Below are 19,509 nucleotides of genomic sequence, written 5' to 3' on the forward strand. Positions count from 1 at the left end.
TTTTCAATGAATTTTGATCTACGTAAACAAAAAATAAAAAAAGTTTGCCGAAACCAGGGATCGAACCAGGGACCTTTAGATCTTCAGTCTAACGCTCTCCCAACTGAGCTATTTCGGCTTTTTCACTTTGGTATTTAGGATTGAAGCGTTTATTTGAAAAAGAACACATGTCCATTTTTCGCAAATTCGACTCATGTATTCTTCTCATAGAATAGTGGTTTCTTTATCCATCTGACACATTCAGTTGTGTAAAAATCTCAGATGTTCGAAGTAAACCAAGTACATAAGCCTTTTTCTTTTTATTGCCCTGCTATAATGGCGGTTTTTTATGTCAAATCCTTGTTAAAATCGTTGTCAGTATTTTCGAAAAGCAATAAAGTGAAAAATTTAGTAGTCTTTTGATTAATCTAAAAAACGTGTGCGTCCTAAATTTACTCGAAATACTCTGCAACACAACATACAAAGAAGAACACTTTTGATAGAAGGTTTGTAAGCTTTTAATTAAATCTTTTGTATTAAAATTTATTAATTATATTGATTTTCGAAAATACTGACAATGATTTTAACAACGATATGACATTAAAAACCCCCATTATAGCAGGGCAATAAAAAGAAAAAAGGCCTCAATTTTAGTTCCGCCGAAATCCACGAGAGGTCCTCATTGTGACTTAACATAGCCAATAGATAATAATATGATGGCGACCATAGAAATGTCAGTGAAGAATACCTCAGACGAGATGTAGAGACGATTTAAAGAAATATGCTGGTAAAAAATTTATAAAAATCGCACTGTCCTGAAAACAAAACAAAAGAAGGGGATACCTTAGTCCAAATATGGATAAAATGAAGCACAATAAATCCATACGTAAATGGCTATATATCGACCCTAACCAGGATATTCCACTTTCTACATTGTTGTGTTTCGATGGCTTCTCCTACTTTCTTCACAGTCACTATTCGATTGATGGTATATGATATTGATAACCTCATCTTAATTTTTAACTCAATTATTTTACGTATTAGCATTATTTGAAGATTAAGATAATGATGCTACCTGCTTTGCGACAGCCGAAGTAGCTCAATTATGGGAGAGCGTTAGACTGAAGATCTCAAGGTCCCTTGACCTCGATTTTTGACCCTTCGCTTCGTTATCGAACGTATTCGCTTCGAATCTGTTTAGTGTACAGATAGCGAATGATCGATAACGAAGCGAAGGGTCAAAAATCGAGGTCCAGATACGAAGCGAATACGTTGTACAACGAAGCGAAGGGTCAAAAATCAAGGTCCTGGTTCGATTCCGGGTTTCGGCATCTGTTTTACTAGTTACGTTCTTGGATGTGATGGTATAGGAATATTAGAGAGACGAGAGACCTAAACTGGGATCTATTAGTTTTGAAGAATTTAGGGTTTCTACATTTCTACGCCAAGTAAACACAAGAATCTGCATACTATTTGAACATAAGTAAATCATTTTTCTTCTTTTTTCTTAATCTTTAATCATATAGTCTTCTTCGGTACTTACACGATGCTTTTGTTCTATCGTAGGCTTTGTTGTTCTCGTTATAGTCTTCTAAAATCGTTCATTGATAAATAATTTTTCAGATATGTAATCTGAAAGTTACACTACCTCTAGTAGTCGCTCCAATCAGCTTATTCTATTTACCGCCTAAACTATGGTTTTTACAAAAAATGTATCGAAATTGTATGAAACTCTAGCAAAACACTATCAGAATTAAAAATATTTGAACAAGTTTCACAATTTAGAATATGATTGTAATAAAAATTATCAAATTTTAGATTTTGAAAGTTATAGCTCGAAAGCCGGCCCTGTTTAAAATTAGTTGTTTAGCGCATCAGTATCAGCCGAAATAGCTCAGTTGGGAGAGCGTTAGACTGAAGATCTAAAGGTCCCTGGTTCGATCCCTGGTTTCGGCAAATCTTTTAGTTATGATATTGTACTGTTTCAGTATTTATTTATACAACCGTATACAACTTAACTCGAAACGACACACGTTATACATGCGTTATACAGAGAAAATTCAGAATATTAAAAGATCAATATAAACATAATGTAGTTTGTGATGTAGTGATGGAAGTTTCATTTAGTTATTTTTTTACCGGTAAAAAGCTAAACTAAGATTTTAAAGACATGGTATAAAATTGGTTTATTATAAAAAGTACTAATATACATGTTACATTAAGCATCTGAGAATTAACATTAACCAATGTATAAAATATATAGTTTATCAAATTTTTACTTACATGATAATTCTTCTTCTTTAAGTGTTAAGTGCCTTGTCCTCCTAGACCCTTGGCGATCAGTAGCATGCTCTTTACTTTGTTCACAGCTGATCTAAATAGTGCCGTCCATACCATTGGCGGAGGTTCCTAAGCTATGATGTTTTTCTGCGTCCGGGGCCGCGGGCCGCGCTTTATCTCTATCTTTAATATGTACATGATAATTACTTACTAAAATTTATATTTCTTCAAGGGCCGTCCCTGTTTATTTGGACATCATATTATTATTAGCCGAAATAGCTCAGTTGGGAGAGCGTTAGACTGAAGATCTAAAGGTCCCTGGTTCGATCCCTGGTTTCGGCAAATCTTTTAGTTACGATCTCGATACTGCTTTATTATCTATACAACATAACTCGAAACTACACACGATATAACTTAAGACTATATTCCTCAATACATGCTCACCCTAAAAATTAGGTAGACCGTAATGTAATAATTATGGACACATTTCATTTAGTTGTTTTCTTTTTCGACTGGTAAAAAGCTAAACTATATAAGATTTTAAAGATATGTTATATAACACTAAAGGCAATAACTAAAAAAAACATTAACATATCAGTATTAAATACTATAGGATCAATATTCAAAACTACTAGCAAACTAGATCAGCTAAAAATAATAATTGTAAGTGGGGTTTTAATATTTAAAAAGTACTAATATGCATGTTACATTAATGGACTGAGAATTAACATTAACTAATGTAGTTGATAAGATTAAGATATAGTTTATCAAACATTTATTTAAATGATAATTACTTTCTAAAATTTTATATTGCTTCAAAGGCCGACCCTGTTTACTTGGACATATTATATGCCGAAATAGCTCAGTTGAGAGTGAAGATGTAAAGGTCCCTGGACCCCGATTTTTGACCCTCGATCAATCGTTATCGATCATTCGCTATCTGTATAATACCTATGTAGAGTACAGGGTTGCGAATGATCGATAACGAAACGAAGGAACAAAAATCGAGCTCCTTGTTCGATCCCTGGTTTCGGCAAATCTTTTAGTTATGATCTCTATACTGCTTCAATATTTATACAACATAACTCGAAACTACACACGATATACAGAGAACTTAAGAATATACTCCTCATTAAATGCTCACCCTAAAAATCAGATAGACCGTAATGTAATTATGTACATGTTTCATTTAGTTCTTTTTTTTCGACTGGTAAAGAGCTAAACTAAGATTGTAAAGATATATTATATAAAACTAAAGGTAGTAACTAAAAAAACATTAACATATTATCAGTACTAAATATTATAGGATCAATATTCAGCAAACTAGATCAGCTAAAAATAATTGTAAGTCTGGTTTTAATATTTAAAAAGTACCAATATGCATGTTACATTAATCGACTGAGAATTAACATTAACCAATGTAATAGATAAGATTAAATTAAGATATAGTTTAGAAACTTTTACTTAAATTAATGATAATTACCTACAAAAATTTGATATCGCTTCAAAGGCCGACCCTGTTTAGTTGGGCATGTTATCAGCCGAAATAGCTCAGTTGGGAGAGCGTTAGACTGAAGATCTAAAGGTCCCTGGTTCGATCCCTGGTTTCGGCAAGTATTTTAGTTATTATGTCGATAATGTTCAGTATTAATTTATACAACTTAACTCGATACAACTTACTCGATGTACAGAGAAAAATCAGAATATTAGCCCAGTAGCCCGATAAGATAATGTAGCCCGTGATGTAGTGATTTTATATTAATTTTATATATTTATTATAAAATATTAATTTCATAATATGATAAAGCGTTAAGCCGCTCCTGTCCAAATCAGGGAGACTCGATAATATGAGATCATCCCACTATCAGCCGAAATAGCTCAGTTGGGAGAGCGTTAGACTGAAGATCTAAAGGTCCCTGGTTCGATCCCTGGTTTCGGCAAGTCTTTTTATTTTTATAAGTGAAATTTTGGGCAATTGATAATAGTTATAGAAAAAATGCTTATATAAAATATGATATGAATGTCTATTATTTTCTCTATTACAAGATAAATAATTATTCACCTCAATTTATTGATGTTTTGATCTTGACAATTTTTACAAGGAGTTACCGTATTGTCGGTATTATAGTAAAGAATGTAGTAAAGTAAGAAATTAATATTAATGTAGATGTCAAACATTTAGTTTAAATAATTTTAAAAAAATTATTTAAAATTGAAACACACTTTAAAGAAAATAATGAAAGTACAAGAAAAAGTTTTATTACAAAATTAAAAAAACAAGTTATACGAAGTTTCATACATAATGGTAATATTTCTTAGTTAATTTAATTTCAATTTAATTTATTAATTTAATAATTATATTAAATTCTAATTTCCCTCTATTTCAATGTATGTATTAGAAGTTATTAGTATGTAGATAGGTATATTCACCAGTATAGTTATCTGAAATTGGTAACATGAGTCATCGCATCGGTGGTTCAGTGGTAGAATGCTCGCCTGCCACGCGGGCGGCCCGGGTTCGATTCCCGGCCGATGCATCTGTTTTTTTATTCCAATTTATTTCTAAATACAAATTTATTGTACATGGTATTTGTAAATAAGTGCGACAAACTTTAGAGCTAATTCTGTATAAGAAAATAATAACAATTTGCTCTATAAACGTATGTCCGCAAGTGCTTCGTATCCAATTACGGGTTATTAAAGTTTTTCTTACAATCTGACGATTTATTTATTGCTCTAAAACCGGTTGATATATGCAAATGAAGTTTGGTGGGTTTTAAGAGGTAGTTATTGCGCATTTTTACATACAATTAAGAATTTTATATTTTATAAAATACGGGTAAGGGTCTGAATTTTTTAAAGAAAAAAATAGTACGCCACTGAGATATTTCAAATTAAATTTGAAATTCCTCGTTCAATTTGTAACAAAAAATATATCTTCCCTTTTTTTCATACGAGGCGCATTTTTCATGCAAAAAATAAAACATCTTAACGCTTAGGTACTTCTTCTTTCTTATAATCCTTAGTGCCCTTCAGGGTGTCGGATGTTCATTTGGTCCATTGGTCCGAATTTGGTCCATTCATGTCTTCCTCGGTCTTCCCTTTTTCTTTTGTATTCCATTTTGGCTTAATGTACCTTCTTTGTTAGTCCCTTTTGCTCTATTCGCTCTGTATAGTCAAACCAGTTCAATTGTTTGTTTTCGATTTTCGAAAGATTAAAAAGTTTTTGAGTAGAATTAATATCTTAACCTTTTAATGTCAATAACATTTTCATACCATCATTAGAGCATCAAAGATAATTTGGTAAAGGAGTCATTACTGCACAGGTGTCCACACAAAGGAAGTACATATTGTCCAATTGTTATTTTTTCTGTTATATTATATAGTCCTGTCGCCAGCGGGGTACAACGGCCTCCTTTATTCAGATGGACTTACCCAAGTTTTTTATGTATTTTGACCCGTAGAACATGAATTTTTTGGGTAACGGTTGATCCGGATGTCGATAAGATTGTTATAAACAAAGAACTTGAGGAATTACATAACAGCGATTTCTCGCAAAACAAAACATTTTTTGTATGTTCTTACAAGTTTTTTCGTAGGATGCATAGTTTTCGAGATAAACGCGGTTGAACTTTCAAATATGGAAAAATTGCAATTTTTGAACCCGAATAACTTTTGATTAAAAAATAAAATAGCAATTCTGCTTACCGCATTTGAAAGTTCAAGTCAAATTATATCGGTTTTAATTATTTGCAGTGTTAAAAATTTATTTTTTTATTGTTTAAACAAAGCTATAAACACATAGTGCTTGAGTGATGCTTTCAGTGATATCCCATTTAAAATCGAACGAGGATGTAAGTAGGGTAGGTGCAAGTGCAAGCAAGGCTATTTCTACGTAGAATGCATTAAAACGCATATATTAGGCACGGGAAACACTATGTGTTTATAGCTTTGTTGCAAATAATCAGAACCGATAAAATTTGACTTCAACTTTTAAATGCGGTAAGCAGAATTGCTATTTTATTTTTTAATCAAAAGTTATTTGGGTTCAAAAATTGCAATTTTTCGACTTTTTGAAAGTTAAACCGCGTTTATTTCGAAAACTATGCATCCTACGAAAAAACTTGTAAGAACATTTTTTGCTTAGAATGATCCAGACAATACAAAAAAAAATTGATTTGCGAGAAATCGCTGTTATGTGATTCCTCAAGTTCTTTGTTTATAGCAATCTTATCGACATTCGGATCAACTGTTACCCAAAAAATTCATGTTCTGCGGGTCAAAATACATAAAAAAAACTTGGGTAAGTCCATCTCAATAAAGGAGGCCGTTGTACCCCCCTGGCGACAGGAAGTTTTCTTATTTTTATTAATATTATTTATTTCTACACAATCGCTAATTTCAATACGTTAATATAAATTCAATACTTTACTGATATTTTTTTATTTAGCTTAATGCCTCGACAACTAATGGCCAATAGCAAGGTACAGTGATTTCGCAATCAGATAGTGTAGTGTGTGTGTTGAGTAAATGACTTGTTACTTAGTAAAGTTGACTTTACCAAGTAAAGTCTGCGGTCCCTCCGGTGAGTACCGATCCCACAAGGATAGAAACTATTTTCATTTAAAAATAATATTTTGGGCCGACAGTAACATGATACTAGTGACAACACAAGAATATGTTCGTGTTTAGAATTTAATATATTTTGTTGTTTTCAAAACTTCAACCTCCCGCAGTTTCCCAACCATAATGCCGTGTCATTTTCGCCGATGCTTCATTTGTTTTTTATAAATACAAATTCTCTAGTCCACCTGTCATAATTGATAGACTTACCATTGTTCATTTATTTTCCGGGGTGTTAATACGAAATATGTGTCAGGATGAAAGGAAATTAAAAAAATAAATCATTTCTGTGGTGTGATAAATTGACTGCGTTTTGATAAATGATTTATGATTGAGTTCGGGTATACCACCATAAATACCAGTTTGGCGTATTTGCTATATACATAATAAGATATATAATTTATATAGGTACAGGGTGTCCAGAAACTCTCCGACAAACTAAGACCGGAGATCAGGGCGCGAGGATATATTATATCATGATATTTATATTATATACAGGGTGTAACAAAAATACAGGTCATAAATTTAATCACATATTCTGGGAGCAAAAATAATTCGATTGAACCTAACTTACCTTGGTACAAATGTGCACATAAAAAAAGTTACAGCCCTTTTAAGTTACAAAATGAAAATCGATTTTTTCGAATGTATCGAAAACTATTGGAGATTATTTATTAAAAATGGACATGTGGCATTCTTATGGCAGTATCATCTTAAGAAAAAATTATAGTGAAATTTGGACACTCCATAACAATTTTATGGGGGTTTTGTTCCTTTAAACCCCCCCAAACTTTTGTGTACGTTCCAATTAAATTATTATTGTAGTACCTCTAGTTAACCACAATGTTTTTAAAACTTTTTTTCCTCTTAGTACTTTTTTGAAAAGTCAGTTTTTATCGAGATATTTCGAATATTTGTCAAATCCACCACATATTTGTATATGGTTAAGTACGATTATGGAGACTTGGTAATAATATGAACATTTATTTATGATTTACATTTTTAGGGATATTTTGAACCCTATTAAAAAAGAAGTCACATCTCGATAAAAGGTGCCTTTTCGAAAAAATACAAAGAGGCAAAAAAAATTTAAAAACGCTGTGTTTAACTAATTCTACCGCAGTAATATTTTAATTGAAACGTACATAAACATTTGGGGGGTTTAAAAGAACAAAACCCCCATAAAATTTTTATGTAAACATATTGAAAAATAAGGCTCAACTCGATAAAAACTGCCTTACCGAAAAAATACTAGGAGGCAAAAAAGTTTTAATAATATTAAATTTAACTGATGGTACCACAATAATAATTTAATTGAGACGTACACAAAAGTTTGGGGGGGTTTAAGAGAACAAAATCCCCATAAAATTTTTATGGGGTGCACAAATTTCACTATAATTTTTTCTTAAGATGTTCCTGCCATAAGAATGCCACAAGTCCATTTTCAATAAAAAATCTCCAATAGTTTTCGATATATTCGAAAAAATCGATTTTCATTTTGTAACTTCAAAGGGCTGTAACTTTTTTATGTGCATATTTGTACTAAGGTAAGTTAGGTTCATTCGAACTATTTTTGGTCCCAGAATATGTGATTTAATTTATGACCTGTATTTTTGTTACACCGTGTATATCGTGATATACAGGGTGAGTCACCACTAACGGGACGGAAGATTACAGCGGTAAAAGATTTGAAAAAAATTTAAATTGAATAGTTTGTATGTTGATAAAAGTTACATTTTAAAATTATTTTGAAATATACAGGATGTCCCAATAAATGGCGGCGTATCAAAGTTATATTTTTTCTTATGGAACACCCTGTATTTTATTGCATTTTTTAATTGTCCGCAAAAAACAAGGTATAGTTTCATAAGGCTTCCCTATACCTATGTACAGAGTGTTCTGAGTTATGTTGACTTTTCTTAAAATGTAAAGTTGTAAAAGAAGGCTTATTCTCAAGTTATTTAAGAAATTATAAAAACATTAGTTTTACATCTAAATAGCTGGATATTGGTTGAATGTATTCCATGATTAATTATTACACATTTGTCTACAGGGTGTTCAAAATTTATAGTTTCATTAGTGGGGTATTTATTGTGTCAGATGATGCGTATTTTAAATGGAACACCATATATATTAATAAATAATTATACTTAACAAATTTACTTCTTTCGAATGGTATATGGATGTCCTATACCTAGGTCTCATAGTTTTTGCGTAATTTACAATTATTTAAATTCTTACTCTGTAAATCGATTTTAAAACAAAAGATGAAGTTAATTAATGTCATTGTATGATATTGTCATTTTATGACAATACGGTCTGGTAATTATCTTATAATTAATGCATTCCATGGTTGATTATTACACATTTATTTACAGTGTGTTCAAAATTTACAGTTTCATTATTAGATTCTTCAGTGTAGCATATGATGGGTATTTTATTAGAACACCATGTATATTAATCAAAGATTGTACTAAACACAGGTTCCTGGGTTAGGAAGTGCAGAATTTACAATATTTTTAATATAACCTTATTTAAAAAAATTTATCTTGGTCAATTCAGGTGGCCAAGTATATGGACCTAATCTATCTATCCATTTATTTCTAAATTTTATGTTGAGGTTGTTCTTAACATCACGTCAAAAATAAGCAGGAGCTCCGTCCAATTGGAGCCACATGTCTGTTCGCACGCTAAGTGGAAGGTTTTAAGAAGCATTCAAAAAACTTGTTTTAAGAAAATTAAAAAAGTTGCTCCATTCAGATTTTCGTCAAAAAAATATGGGTCGATAACGTACTGGCTCAGAATACTGCCTCAAACATTAACACTTTATCGGTGTTGGCGATCAACAGTAAAATGTTTGTTTACTGTATCATAATAAAATGAAAGCTATGTCTATTAACTAGACGATTATTATTAAAAGTAGGTAGATTCGTCTGTACACAATACATTCTTAAAAAATAATCAGGATCTTCTCCAAATTCTAAAGTCTATAAACGAAAAGTTAAACGTTCCTGTTCTGTCTAATGCTGGTGTAGTTGAGTTTTACACGGCTGATTTTCTTATGTATTCTACATACACTTGTTAGACTGATCTCCAATTGCCTTGACATTTTTCACTTAGGTACTAGTATTTGGGTTTTCCGTAACAGAAAGCAGGACATCAAGTTCGTTGACGTCATCAAAAATAAATGGTTTATTTTTATTTAACTTTTCCTAACTATGCAACATTACCAGCAGCACGGAATCTATCGAGAAATTTCTCTAAAACGTCTTTTTTTGGGTGTCCTCTATCAGGATACTTTTAAGCGTAAACTTTAGAAGCTAAGAGAAAATTTTAAAAATATTCCCCAATGCAAAGTAGCATGTCTACTCTTTCATAGATAGTGTGATTATTCATTTTTAGGAACAATTAAATTTGAATGTAATTGGCTCTTCCAAAGCCATTTTTAAGTAAAAAAAATTGAATATCATACACGGATGTTTATAGTTTTGATAATTACCAGACCGTACTGTCATAAACTGACAATGTCATACAATGACATTAATCTTTTGTTTTAAAATCGATCTACAGATTAAGAATTTAAATAATTGTAAATTACGCAAAAACTACGACACCTAGGTATAGGACATTCATATACCATTCGGAAGAGGTAAATTTGGTTAGTATAATGATTTATTAATATACATGGTGTTCTATTTAAAATAAGCATCATATGACACATTGAATACTCCAATAATAAAACTGTAAATTTTGAACACCCTGTAGACAAATGTATAATAATTAACCATGGAATACATTCAACCAATATCCAGCTATTTAGATGTAAAAGTAATGTTTTTATAATTTCTTAAATAACTTGAGAATAAGCCTTCTTTTAAAACCTTACATTTTAAGAAAAGTCAACATATCTCAGAACACTCTGTACATAGGTATAGGGAAGCCTTATGAAACTATACCTTATTTTTTGCGGACAATTAAAAAATGCAATAATATATAGGGTGTTTCATAAGAAAAAATATAACTTTGATACGCCGCCATTTATTGGGACACCCTGTATATTTCAAAATCATCTTAAAATGTAGCTTTTATCAACTTACAAACTATTCAATTTAATTTTTTTTCAAACCTTTTACCGTTTAGATGTAATCTTCCGTCCCGTTACTGGTGACTCACCCTGTATATCAGTATTTTATTTCGTACTAATTTTTACATAAGAAGGTTAAAAAGCGGTAAGGTCGCAACTGCGTTGACTTGCCTTCTAACAGGAATTCAAATCAATCAAGATCAACCAATTCAAAAAAGAACTTTTATTACAAAAGGAGGAATATGGCTCTAGATTCGCCTCATTTTTTGGCAAACTTACTGGACCATCTCTTTTTGGGAGAAAGACTTATTGCCGAACAAAAAGAACAGGCTGATGAATATTTAAATTAAATCAACACAGATTTTGTTGCGTTTGTAATGGCCCTAACTTCGAAGTCTAAACCATTTCCGTCTTTCATGTATGATCCAAATTAAAAAAAAAACATCTCCATTACTATGATGGAAGTGTGTTCCAATCGCTGAATCTGCTTGGCCCGAAAAAAAATATTTCTTCAACGAATTAACCAATGACTTACAGCAGTAGCCTCAACGGCAAGCAGTGAAAGGTGCCTACAAGCTTTGGACTTGTGCATTCTAAATTACGAAATAATTTGGGAAGAGAAAAGGCTGCTAAACTTGTATTCATGTTTAAATATTTAAACAGTTCTTCATACCAAAAACTTGACAATTTGGAATGGATTTGGCCTGAACAAGCAACTGAAACTAGGGAAAATGAAGAGGAAGAATTAAGTCTTGGGTGCTTTACTGGTTTTGATTCAGACACTTCCGATGTTGAACCGTCATCTTAATTAATTTTCTTAATTTTGATTTTGTTTTTTAAATGTTCAGAATTTTATGTTATTTCGGAAAAATAGAAATACCTATGTTTAAGTTAATGTTTTCAATATTTTTAGTTAATTTAGTTGTTACTTGGATACTCGTATCATTTTGTTTTCTGTTTATGTCTACCATACGTACGTTTATATTTTTGTATTTTTTATTTAAAGTAAAAATATATCGTTTATATTGTTGCATTCTACAATAATTAGAGTCTTATTTTGGTCAATTTAGTTTCTCTATTGTCTCTTGAAATGTTTTCCAAAATATCGTAAATATCATATAAATATCACATTTTGGATATATATATCGGATATATATTATATCCGATATTTTGATATTTATATAAATATCATGGATATTTTGTGCCCTGCCGGAGATTCCTCAGATAGTTTTAAGACAATTTAACTTTTTTTAATACTACATACTACTACATGTCGGTTTATAACGTTCTCCGCCGTTTTTCGACTTCCAATCGCCACTTCGTCCGGTTGTACCATATGTCCTCTTCTATTTCTCTTTCTCTCAGTTCTTTATTTATTCTTTCGCTCCAACTTTTTCTCGGTCTATCTCGTTTTCTCTTTCCTTCTGGTTGCCATTTTAATATTTCCTTTGGTATTCGTTGTTCATCCATTATTTGTATAAGTATGTCTGAACCAGATAAGTTATTTTGTTGTTAGCTCATCCGTGATTGCTCGTTTGATTCCCATTATTTCATTAATGCGTTCGTTGGTAATCATTTCTTCTAGATTTCCGTTGCCAGTGTTCTTTCTTTCAGTAGCCATACCTCACAGCTGTATAGAGTGATACTTTTTCACTATAGTCTCATAATCTTTCCTCTTTTTATTTTCTTTGCTGATGGATTGGTACCATAAAATGCTATTTAACATTGTGATGGCTTTCCTCCCTGACGCATTTCTCTCTCTTATGGCTTTGTCTAATGTTCCATCCTGCGAAATAGTGATACCTAGATACTTATAGTCACAGCAGTGCTTTATCGTGGTGTTATCGTATAATTGTCTAATATGAGATCTTTTTGTTCTCCTCCAATGCACAAGTATTCGGTTTTCTTTTTATTCACTTCTATACCCCGTATATCATACTCTTTAATTAATTTTCGTGCCATATAGTTTAAATCGTCATAATCATGAGCCATTATTACTTGATCGTCTGCAAAGTTGAGCTTATATACATATACCGTAGTGTTGGTGAGTGGTATCCCCATTGTTCTACATTTTTGTTTCCATCTTTTTAAAGAACTTTCCAGGCATATTTTAAATAAAGTGGGGGACAGGCAACATCCTTGCTTTAATCCTTTTGATGTTATAAATCCTGCTGTTATTTGTGTCCCTGTTTTTATTTTTGTTATTGATTGATTGTATAGCACTTTGACGGATTTTATTCATTCTGTATTAATATTCATACTTTCCATGTATTGCCACAGCTTTTTCAGTGGAACACTGTCGTAGGCTTTCTGTAGGTCGACAAACAACATATGAATTTTTTTATTCCGTGCCATTTTTTTTCTATTTTCTATTATTCTTTAAATACCTCCAGAACGCTTCCATGTAGAAAATCGACAACTGGTACGCCTATATTTATATTTCAGTCCGTTTTGGGTAAGGCAACGGCTATTTTATGGCATATTTTTTTGTCTTTAACTTTTAAGCATTTTTGAAACTGGATTAATTAATTGTTACGTAAAAAAAAGTACTAAAAGGTACTCTTGCATTAAGTCGGTAAAATACACCGTTTTTTTATATTTTATTTTCAAATTCAAGAAATGAAAATTTTTTTCTAGATAACCTTTTAGTACTAGATCCTTTTAGTACTAGAATACCTCAAAATTTAATAATCCAATGTCAAAAATGCTTAAAAGTTACAGACAAAAAAGTTATGCGATAAAGTAACCGTTGCCCTACCCAAAACGGACGCCTCAGACCGGTACTAGAAATTCGCAATTGATGGAATCAATTTATTTCTGGAAGATAAATAGGTGCACCAGTTTTCATTTTTCTAAATAGAATCATTCTGGAGGTATTAAAAAAAATTCATCTTCAAAGAGCTCTATTAGTTCTTTTAGCTGCCTTAGGAAGCATTTTTGGACTAGGTGAATTGGGTTAAATTTTCTTAGAATTGTCTGAGGAATCTCCGGTATTCATTTGTCAGGAGAGTTCCTGGACACCCTGCATAATAAGGTAATATGCTACATAAAATATAAAATAAGAGTGATGAAGACAAACGCTTTTGAGTAAAAATCGTATAAAAAAAGAGCAAAAAAACGATCCTTAGTGCAGTTTCACACACTAAGAATTTGAACGTGCCATGGCTAGATCGCACGATGACTATTCCAATGGTGGCTCAAGCAATCCTATGGTAACTTTCATATTACATGGAGACTTCGCTGAACGTTCCAACCGCTGTGTAATGAGAAAGATTCCATATGATTGCTCGAGCCACTATTGGAATGTCATCGTGCGTTCAAGCCATCGCAGGTTAAAATTCTTAAACCTTGATTACTCGTAACGAGTATTATAGCGAGACAGTGTTCTCGGCCGAGTGCTCGTTTAGTATAAACATACTAACGAGTACGTGGCCGAGCACTCGACCCACTCATATGGCGAGACAGTCACTCGGATCTTGTTCTATTTACTAGGTCGAGTCTTCGACCTCCCACCCTTCAATCGTATACTCGCCAATCCACTCGGTATGTGTAAATAACACTCGCTGTGTAACTGTGCACATTACCACTTTATCAGAGGAGACGACTTGTGTTAATCAATGTGATTTGTGATTCTCAAAAATAGCTAACAAATAGAACTCAAATAGGACAATAAAGTTTAGTTCAGTTGTATAAGTCACACCCGTGCTTTTGAAATTTCAAATATTTGGAGTATAAAAATAAACAAAAACGTGATGGAGCATAATATGTATCGATTGTAGAAGAAATAAATATTGTTGGTTTTAAAACTCAAGAAGTCAAATAAAATAAAAAATTTAAATTCAACATATAGACAAGAAATAAAACATCAATGAATCGAAGAAATCGGGAGCAGCGAGATTTGGTTTTCTTAAAATCCATTGTCTATAGTCTATAGTCCAAAGAAGCTTATCTCCTTCTCATAATATATCCGTCAATTATTGTATAAGCAGTGGTATAAGTAGTTGGATATATTTTTAATGTTAGCTTTATGATCCATAAGTACACTACTCCTTGTTTTTGTGAATCGAAACTGAACTGACTCGCCTCCAAATTCAAAAATTGCCAAATACGTATAAACCATCTCTCGCCCTCACCACTGTCTCGGCCTAGTAACAGTTTGCTGTCTCGCCACTGTACTCGTTACGTGTAATCAAGCCATTAGCGTATGAAACGAGGGTTAAGCATAATCCAACTAGCATGAAGCTTACGTTTTTTTAAACATCCTTTATTTACTGCAATCTGTTTTTACAATTAAAAAAAACAATAAGCAATAGGGTTATCACATTAACATAGTGGAAATCCATCCAGTGATGAAAATCCTTTGCGATACATTTCTGATAAAAATATCTGGAGATCTAAATAACAATTTACAAAGATATATTTTATGAACATATAAAAAAACATCAATACTTAAAATACACACACATTAAATTATATAGTCTACGTTTCAGTAATTACAGGTAGAGAAAGGTCTAATGGGTCACGGCGTTTTAGTCTTCCTCGCCTCGGTCGCTTAAGTAGGTCTTGCGCAAGCGTATTTGGATGCTTCAGTAGTCTATTTTTGTAGGTTCCACTGAGTGAGACAACGGTGTCTTTAATGTTTTGGACACCGTTGTCTCACTCAGTGGAACCTACAAAAATATACTACTGAAGCATACGTTAGATACCAAAACAATGAGCAAAAGTAGAATATTTTTAATATTTTAGTAGTATGTACAGTGGAACCTCGATTAGTCGGATTAAGCGGACCGCGGTCGATCCGGGGTATCGAAAATCCGGGTTAGCCGGAGAGTATGATATAAATTAATAAAATACATATAAATAATAAACAAATACACATTATAATTGCAAAAACATGAAATAGATATACACAGTACATCTAAATTACGTATAGTTGTATACAGTATTGTTTATTTATTGGTAAAAAACTTAGTCAAAGTGAAAAAATGTTTGTTTTGTCTGATGAAAATCGGTCCGGGTTAGCCGGACTTCCGGGTTATCGGAGGCCGACGTATCGGGGTTCCACTGTAATTGGATTAACATTAATAATGACTAGGACTTACATTTTTCTTGAGATCTACAATTCATACGTTAATGTAATTAATCAAAATAAAACTAACTGAATATATTTTTTATTGCAGACCAGCGACCTGGACACGTTCCTGTGTAAGCAGGACTGGGAGCGACCGCTGGATGAAGAATTGGAGAAGCCACGGCGCGATTCTGTACCTCAAATCGATGATTTCTTCGAAGCCTCACACCACAATAACAACAACAATACTCCAAATAACAACACTAGGCATCAGGCGATGAGTTACGTGTCCATGAGGTCACTTCCAGGTAAGATGAAATAATAGTACGTAATATTAGTAAATTAATTTGGTTGTTTATTTCAGTTCTATTAAATTAAGGGGAACGGAGCAAAATGCAAAATTTTGACGCATGTCAAAATTTTCAATGTGTTTTAAATTTATTCATTTTTTTTTCGAATCCTGAGAAAACTAATAAGTATTTTTGAAAAATTTAAACGCAGAATGAAAGACTACTTTATTACCGAGGGCCGAAAGTCCCTTGGAATAAATCAAAAGTTTCTTTTGAATGAAATATTTGCAATTAGAAATCAAACTAAATTTTCTCTTTTATTTTCAACCCTGTAACTTGTTAAAATAAACATTATAGTTTTCAGGGACTTTCGGCCCTCGGTGATAATGTAATATTTCATTCTGCGCTTAAATATTTTTAAAATATTTATTAGTTTTCTCAGGATTCGAAAAAAATTAATATATTTAAAACACATTGAAAATTTTGACTTGCGTCAAAATTTTGTATTTTGCTCCGTTCCCCTTAATTCCAAATTTGCTTTAAATTTTATGAACTATTTTGTTTGTTGATTGTATGTATTCCCGTCTTTTCCTTAAGGTGCCTATCCTTTCCGGATATTGGCGATCAGCATGGTTATTCCAACTTTGCTTGCTGGTATTCAGAATAGTCCATTTGTCGATGTCTTGAACCACTTTCTCAGGTTTTGAAGCCAAGATATTCTTCTTCTCCCTGGTCCTCTCTTTCCGACTTTCCAAATACCTTGCCCTATGGAGAATGAGTTGCAACAAGCCATATTATCTCTGTTCATTCCTCATAACATGGGCAAGCTATTCTAGTTTGCGCTCTTTGATGGTGGAAGGGGAAGACTTTTATAAGGATAAAATAATTCGTTTAAGAGCGTACAGTAGCGCGTCATCAATATAACTTCGGGAGATGATAGTATCATATCCTTTTTCGAACGGTCTGCGAAACTTTGACAACAGTGGTAATCTTTGACATTATCTAAGATCTATCTATTTTGACAAATATACTCATAGGCGAGCTAAATGGAAGTAATAGAAAACAATTTTGTTATTAATAAATAAATATTTATAAAAATAAACCAAAATACAACGGCTATTACACTTAGAAATCTGACGCAGGTTTGTCAAAATGACAGTGATAACTTCTCTATGTTGCCTAATTAGTTTTTAAGTTATAATATGTTCGATTTCTTGTTAGAAATAAAAAAATTTAGTAGGTGCAAAATGACACAAAATCTAGGCATGGGATAAAAAAGTTTATTTGAAGAAAGTTTATTGTTTTGTTCTTCTTAATGGCGGTACAGGTTCGTTTTTTTAATATTGTATTTAATTACAGAGTAATTTCCACATACTAATATATTTCTCAAATTGGGCTCTGTACCGCCATTATTTATTATATTACGAATATGTGTGCCAAATATCTCTACAAAATATTCAAAATTACAGCCTCAATCTTGGACCGCGTTTGTTGCTATCTGTTGATCGCTACTGTTGCCTCTTAATGTTAGTTCAAGAAAACTTGATAAATTTATTAATTTATGAAAATAATTAAATGGTAAATGCTTGTGTTTGGTATTAAATGTTTTTGTTAAGCTCAATAAATTATTAAGGTAGGGGAGAACAAGCGGGGATTTTTGCAGTTACTCGAGCACGTCAGATTATCATATGAGGAGAAACCTCGAACCCTGTAAATGTAGGTACCTCTACCATATATTGGCTCTTAATACAGGGGAGTTCGTTAAGGGGGGCCCGAAAAAAAATCTATCCCGAGAAAAACTCGAAATCGTCAGATTAAGATAAGGTAAGATAAGTACATGCAAAACAGTATACATTTCAAAAATCTGACGATTTTACCGGGCCGTAAGGAAATGGGTGAGTCACAAAATTTCACAAGAAAAAAGCGACAGATCGAAAAACTAAAAAATACGTGCTTAATATTTTTCAAAAATCTATCGAATGATACCAAACACGAGCCCCCATGGAGAGGGGTGGAAGTAAATTTAAAATTTTAAATAGGAGCCCTGCGGTATTTCGCGAAATGAACATCAGATCGAAAAATTGAAAAATATACGTAGGTATTCAATATTTTTGATAAATCTATCGAATGGCACCAAACAGGACCCCCCACGGAGGTGGGGTGGGGGGTTACTTTAAAATCTTAAAAAGGAGCCCCCATTTTTTATTGCAGATTTGGATTCCTTACGTAAAAAGAAGTAACTTTTATTTGAGACATTTTTTCGAATTATGCATAGGTGGCGCTATAATCGGAAAAAACAGTTGTTGGAAATGGAAAATTAAATTAAAAAATGGAAAGTCTACACTAAAATGGAAAACTTTACTTAACTTTTTTTGATTTTAGGACCGAATATTCACAACCCTATAGGTCCCCATAAAGCTCGAGTGACTGCACATTTGGCATACTTTCCTCCCCTACTATTAATATTTAAATTATTAACATTTACAAACAAATTAAACTATTTAAACTTCCTTCAAAAAGTATTAAATATTTTCAAGTAAGCCTATACATAAACAACCACAACGAAAATATTTTGTTTTTCAACAGGGATTTTCTTTTCCTGCTGATATCCCTCTCTTCCGACAATGAAATATAAGTTCTTTGGTGTGTACCTCCGTATAAAGTAAGTTATTCTTTCTCACGCCATTATTAGGTGAATCTGGTGATCCTCAGAACACGGTTTTCTGTCATTGTATTGATGTTAATTATGCTCTTTATTTTTATTTGTTATATATGTAGGTTATTCTCTCTTATTCACCGAGAATCTTCGTAATATACTGTCCACACATTCTGTCATTTCTTGTTCTTCATGTGCCGTGCTCGATTATCGAGCGTTGACTATCACATTGGCTATAGTAATTTTGTTGACGGCAACTCGGAAAAGAGATGCAGAGGATCTGTTAAACCATTCTCTCAGGTTCCACCATGACGTTCTTCTTTGACCTGGCCCTTTTCTTCCGTCTAAATTACCTTGTAATCAAATGGAGTATATGATATCCCTCTGGATGTCGCATAACATGGTGAAAATATTCAGGATTTTTTTCAGAATAGGATTTTTAACTGTTCCGACGACTTCCGTGACTTTTCCCATCCGATGCAAAACAACTTCGTTACGAACTCTATCTACCCAACTTATTGGTTAT

The 19,509-nt window shown here is 32.4% G+C and overlaps 1 protein-coding gene and 6 non-coding genes across 7 annotated transcripts in view; 6 read left to right on the forward strand and 1 right to left on the reverse strand.

The window, feature by feature from the left end:
* LOC114327944 (Krueppel-like factor 5) overlaps nt 1-19,509 on the forward strand; it is a 209,219-nt gene that overhangs the window by 153,898 nt on the left and 35,812 nt on the right. Inside the window, exon 2 of the mRNA XM_028276667.2 lies at nt 16,147-16,345. Coding sequence (XP_028132468.1) covers nt 16,147-16,345 — 199 coding nt within the window. The remainder of the gene's footprint in view (nt 1-16,146; nt 16,346-19,509) is intronic.
* Trnaf-gaa (transfer RNA phenylalanine (anticodon GAA)) lies at nt 46-118 on the reverse strand. Its single transcript has one exon. It is a non-coding gene; the product is annotated as a tRNA-Phe (tRNA).
* Trnaf-gaa (transfer RNA phenylalanine (anticodon GAA)) lies at nt 1,863-1,935 on the forward strand. The gene has a single exon. It is a non-coding gene; the product is annotated as a tRNA-Phe (tRNA).
* Trnaf-gaa (transfer RNA phenylalanine (anticodon GAA)) lies at nt 2,529-2,601 on the forward strand. Its single transcript has one exon. It is a non-coding gene; the product is annotated as a tRNA-Phe (tRNA).
* Trnaf-gaa (transfer RNA phenylalanine (anticodon GAA)) lies at nt 3,800-3,872 on the forward strand. The gene has a single exon. It is a non-coding gene; the product is annotated as a tRNA-Phe (tRNA).
* On the forward strand, nt 4,127-4,199 carry Trnaf-gaa (transfer RNA phenylalanine (anticodon GAA)). The gene has a single exon. It is a non-coding gene; the product is annotated as a tRNA-Phe (tRNA).
* On the forward strand, nt 4,726-4,796 carry Trnag-gcc (transfer RNA glycine (anticodon GCC)). The gene has a single exon. It is a non-coding gene; the product is annotated as a tRNA-Gly (tRNA).

Source organism: Diabrotica virgifera, chromosome 6 (genome assembly GCF_917563875.1).
Source record: "Diabrotica virgifera virgifera chromosome 6, PGI_DIABVI_V3a".
Taxonomy (NCBI): domain Eukaryota; kingdom Metazoa; phylum Arthropoda; class Insecta; order Coleoptera; family Chrysomelidae; genus Diabrotica; species Diabrotica virgifera.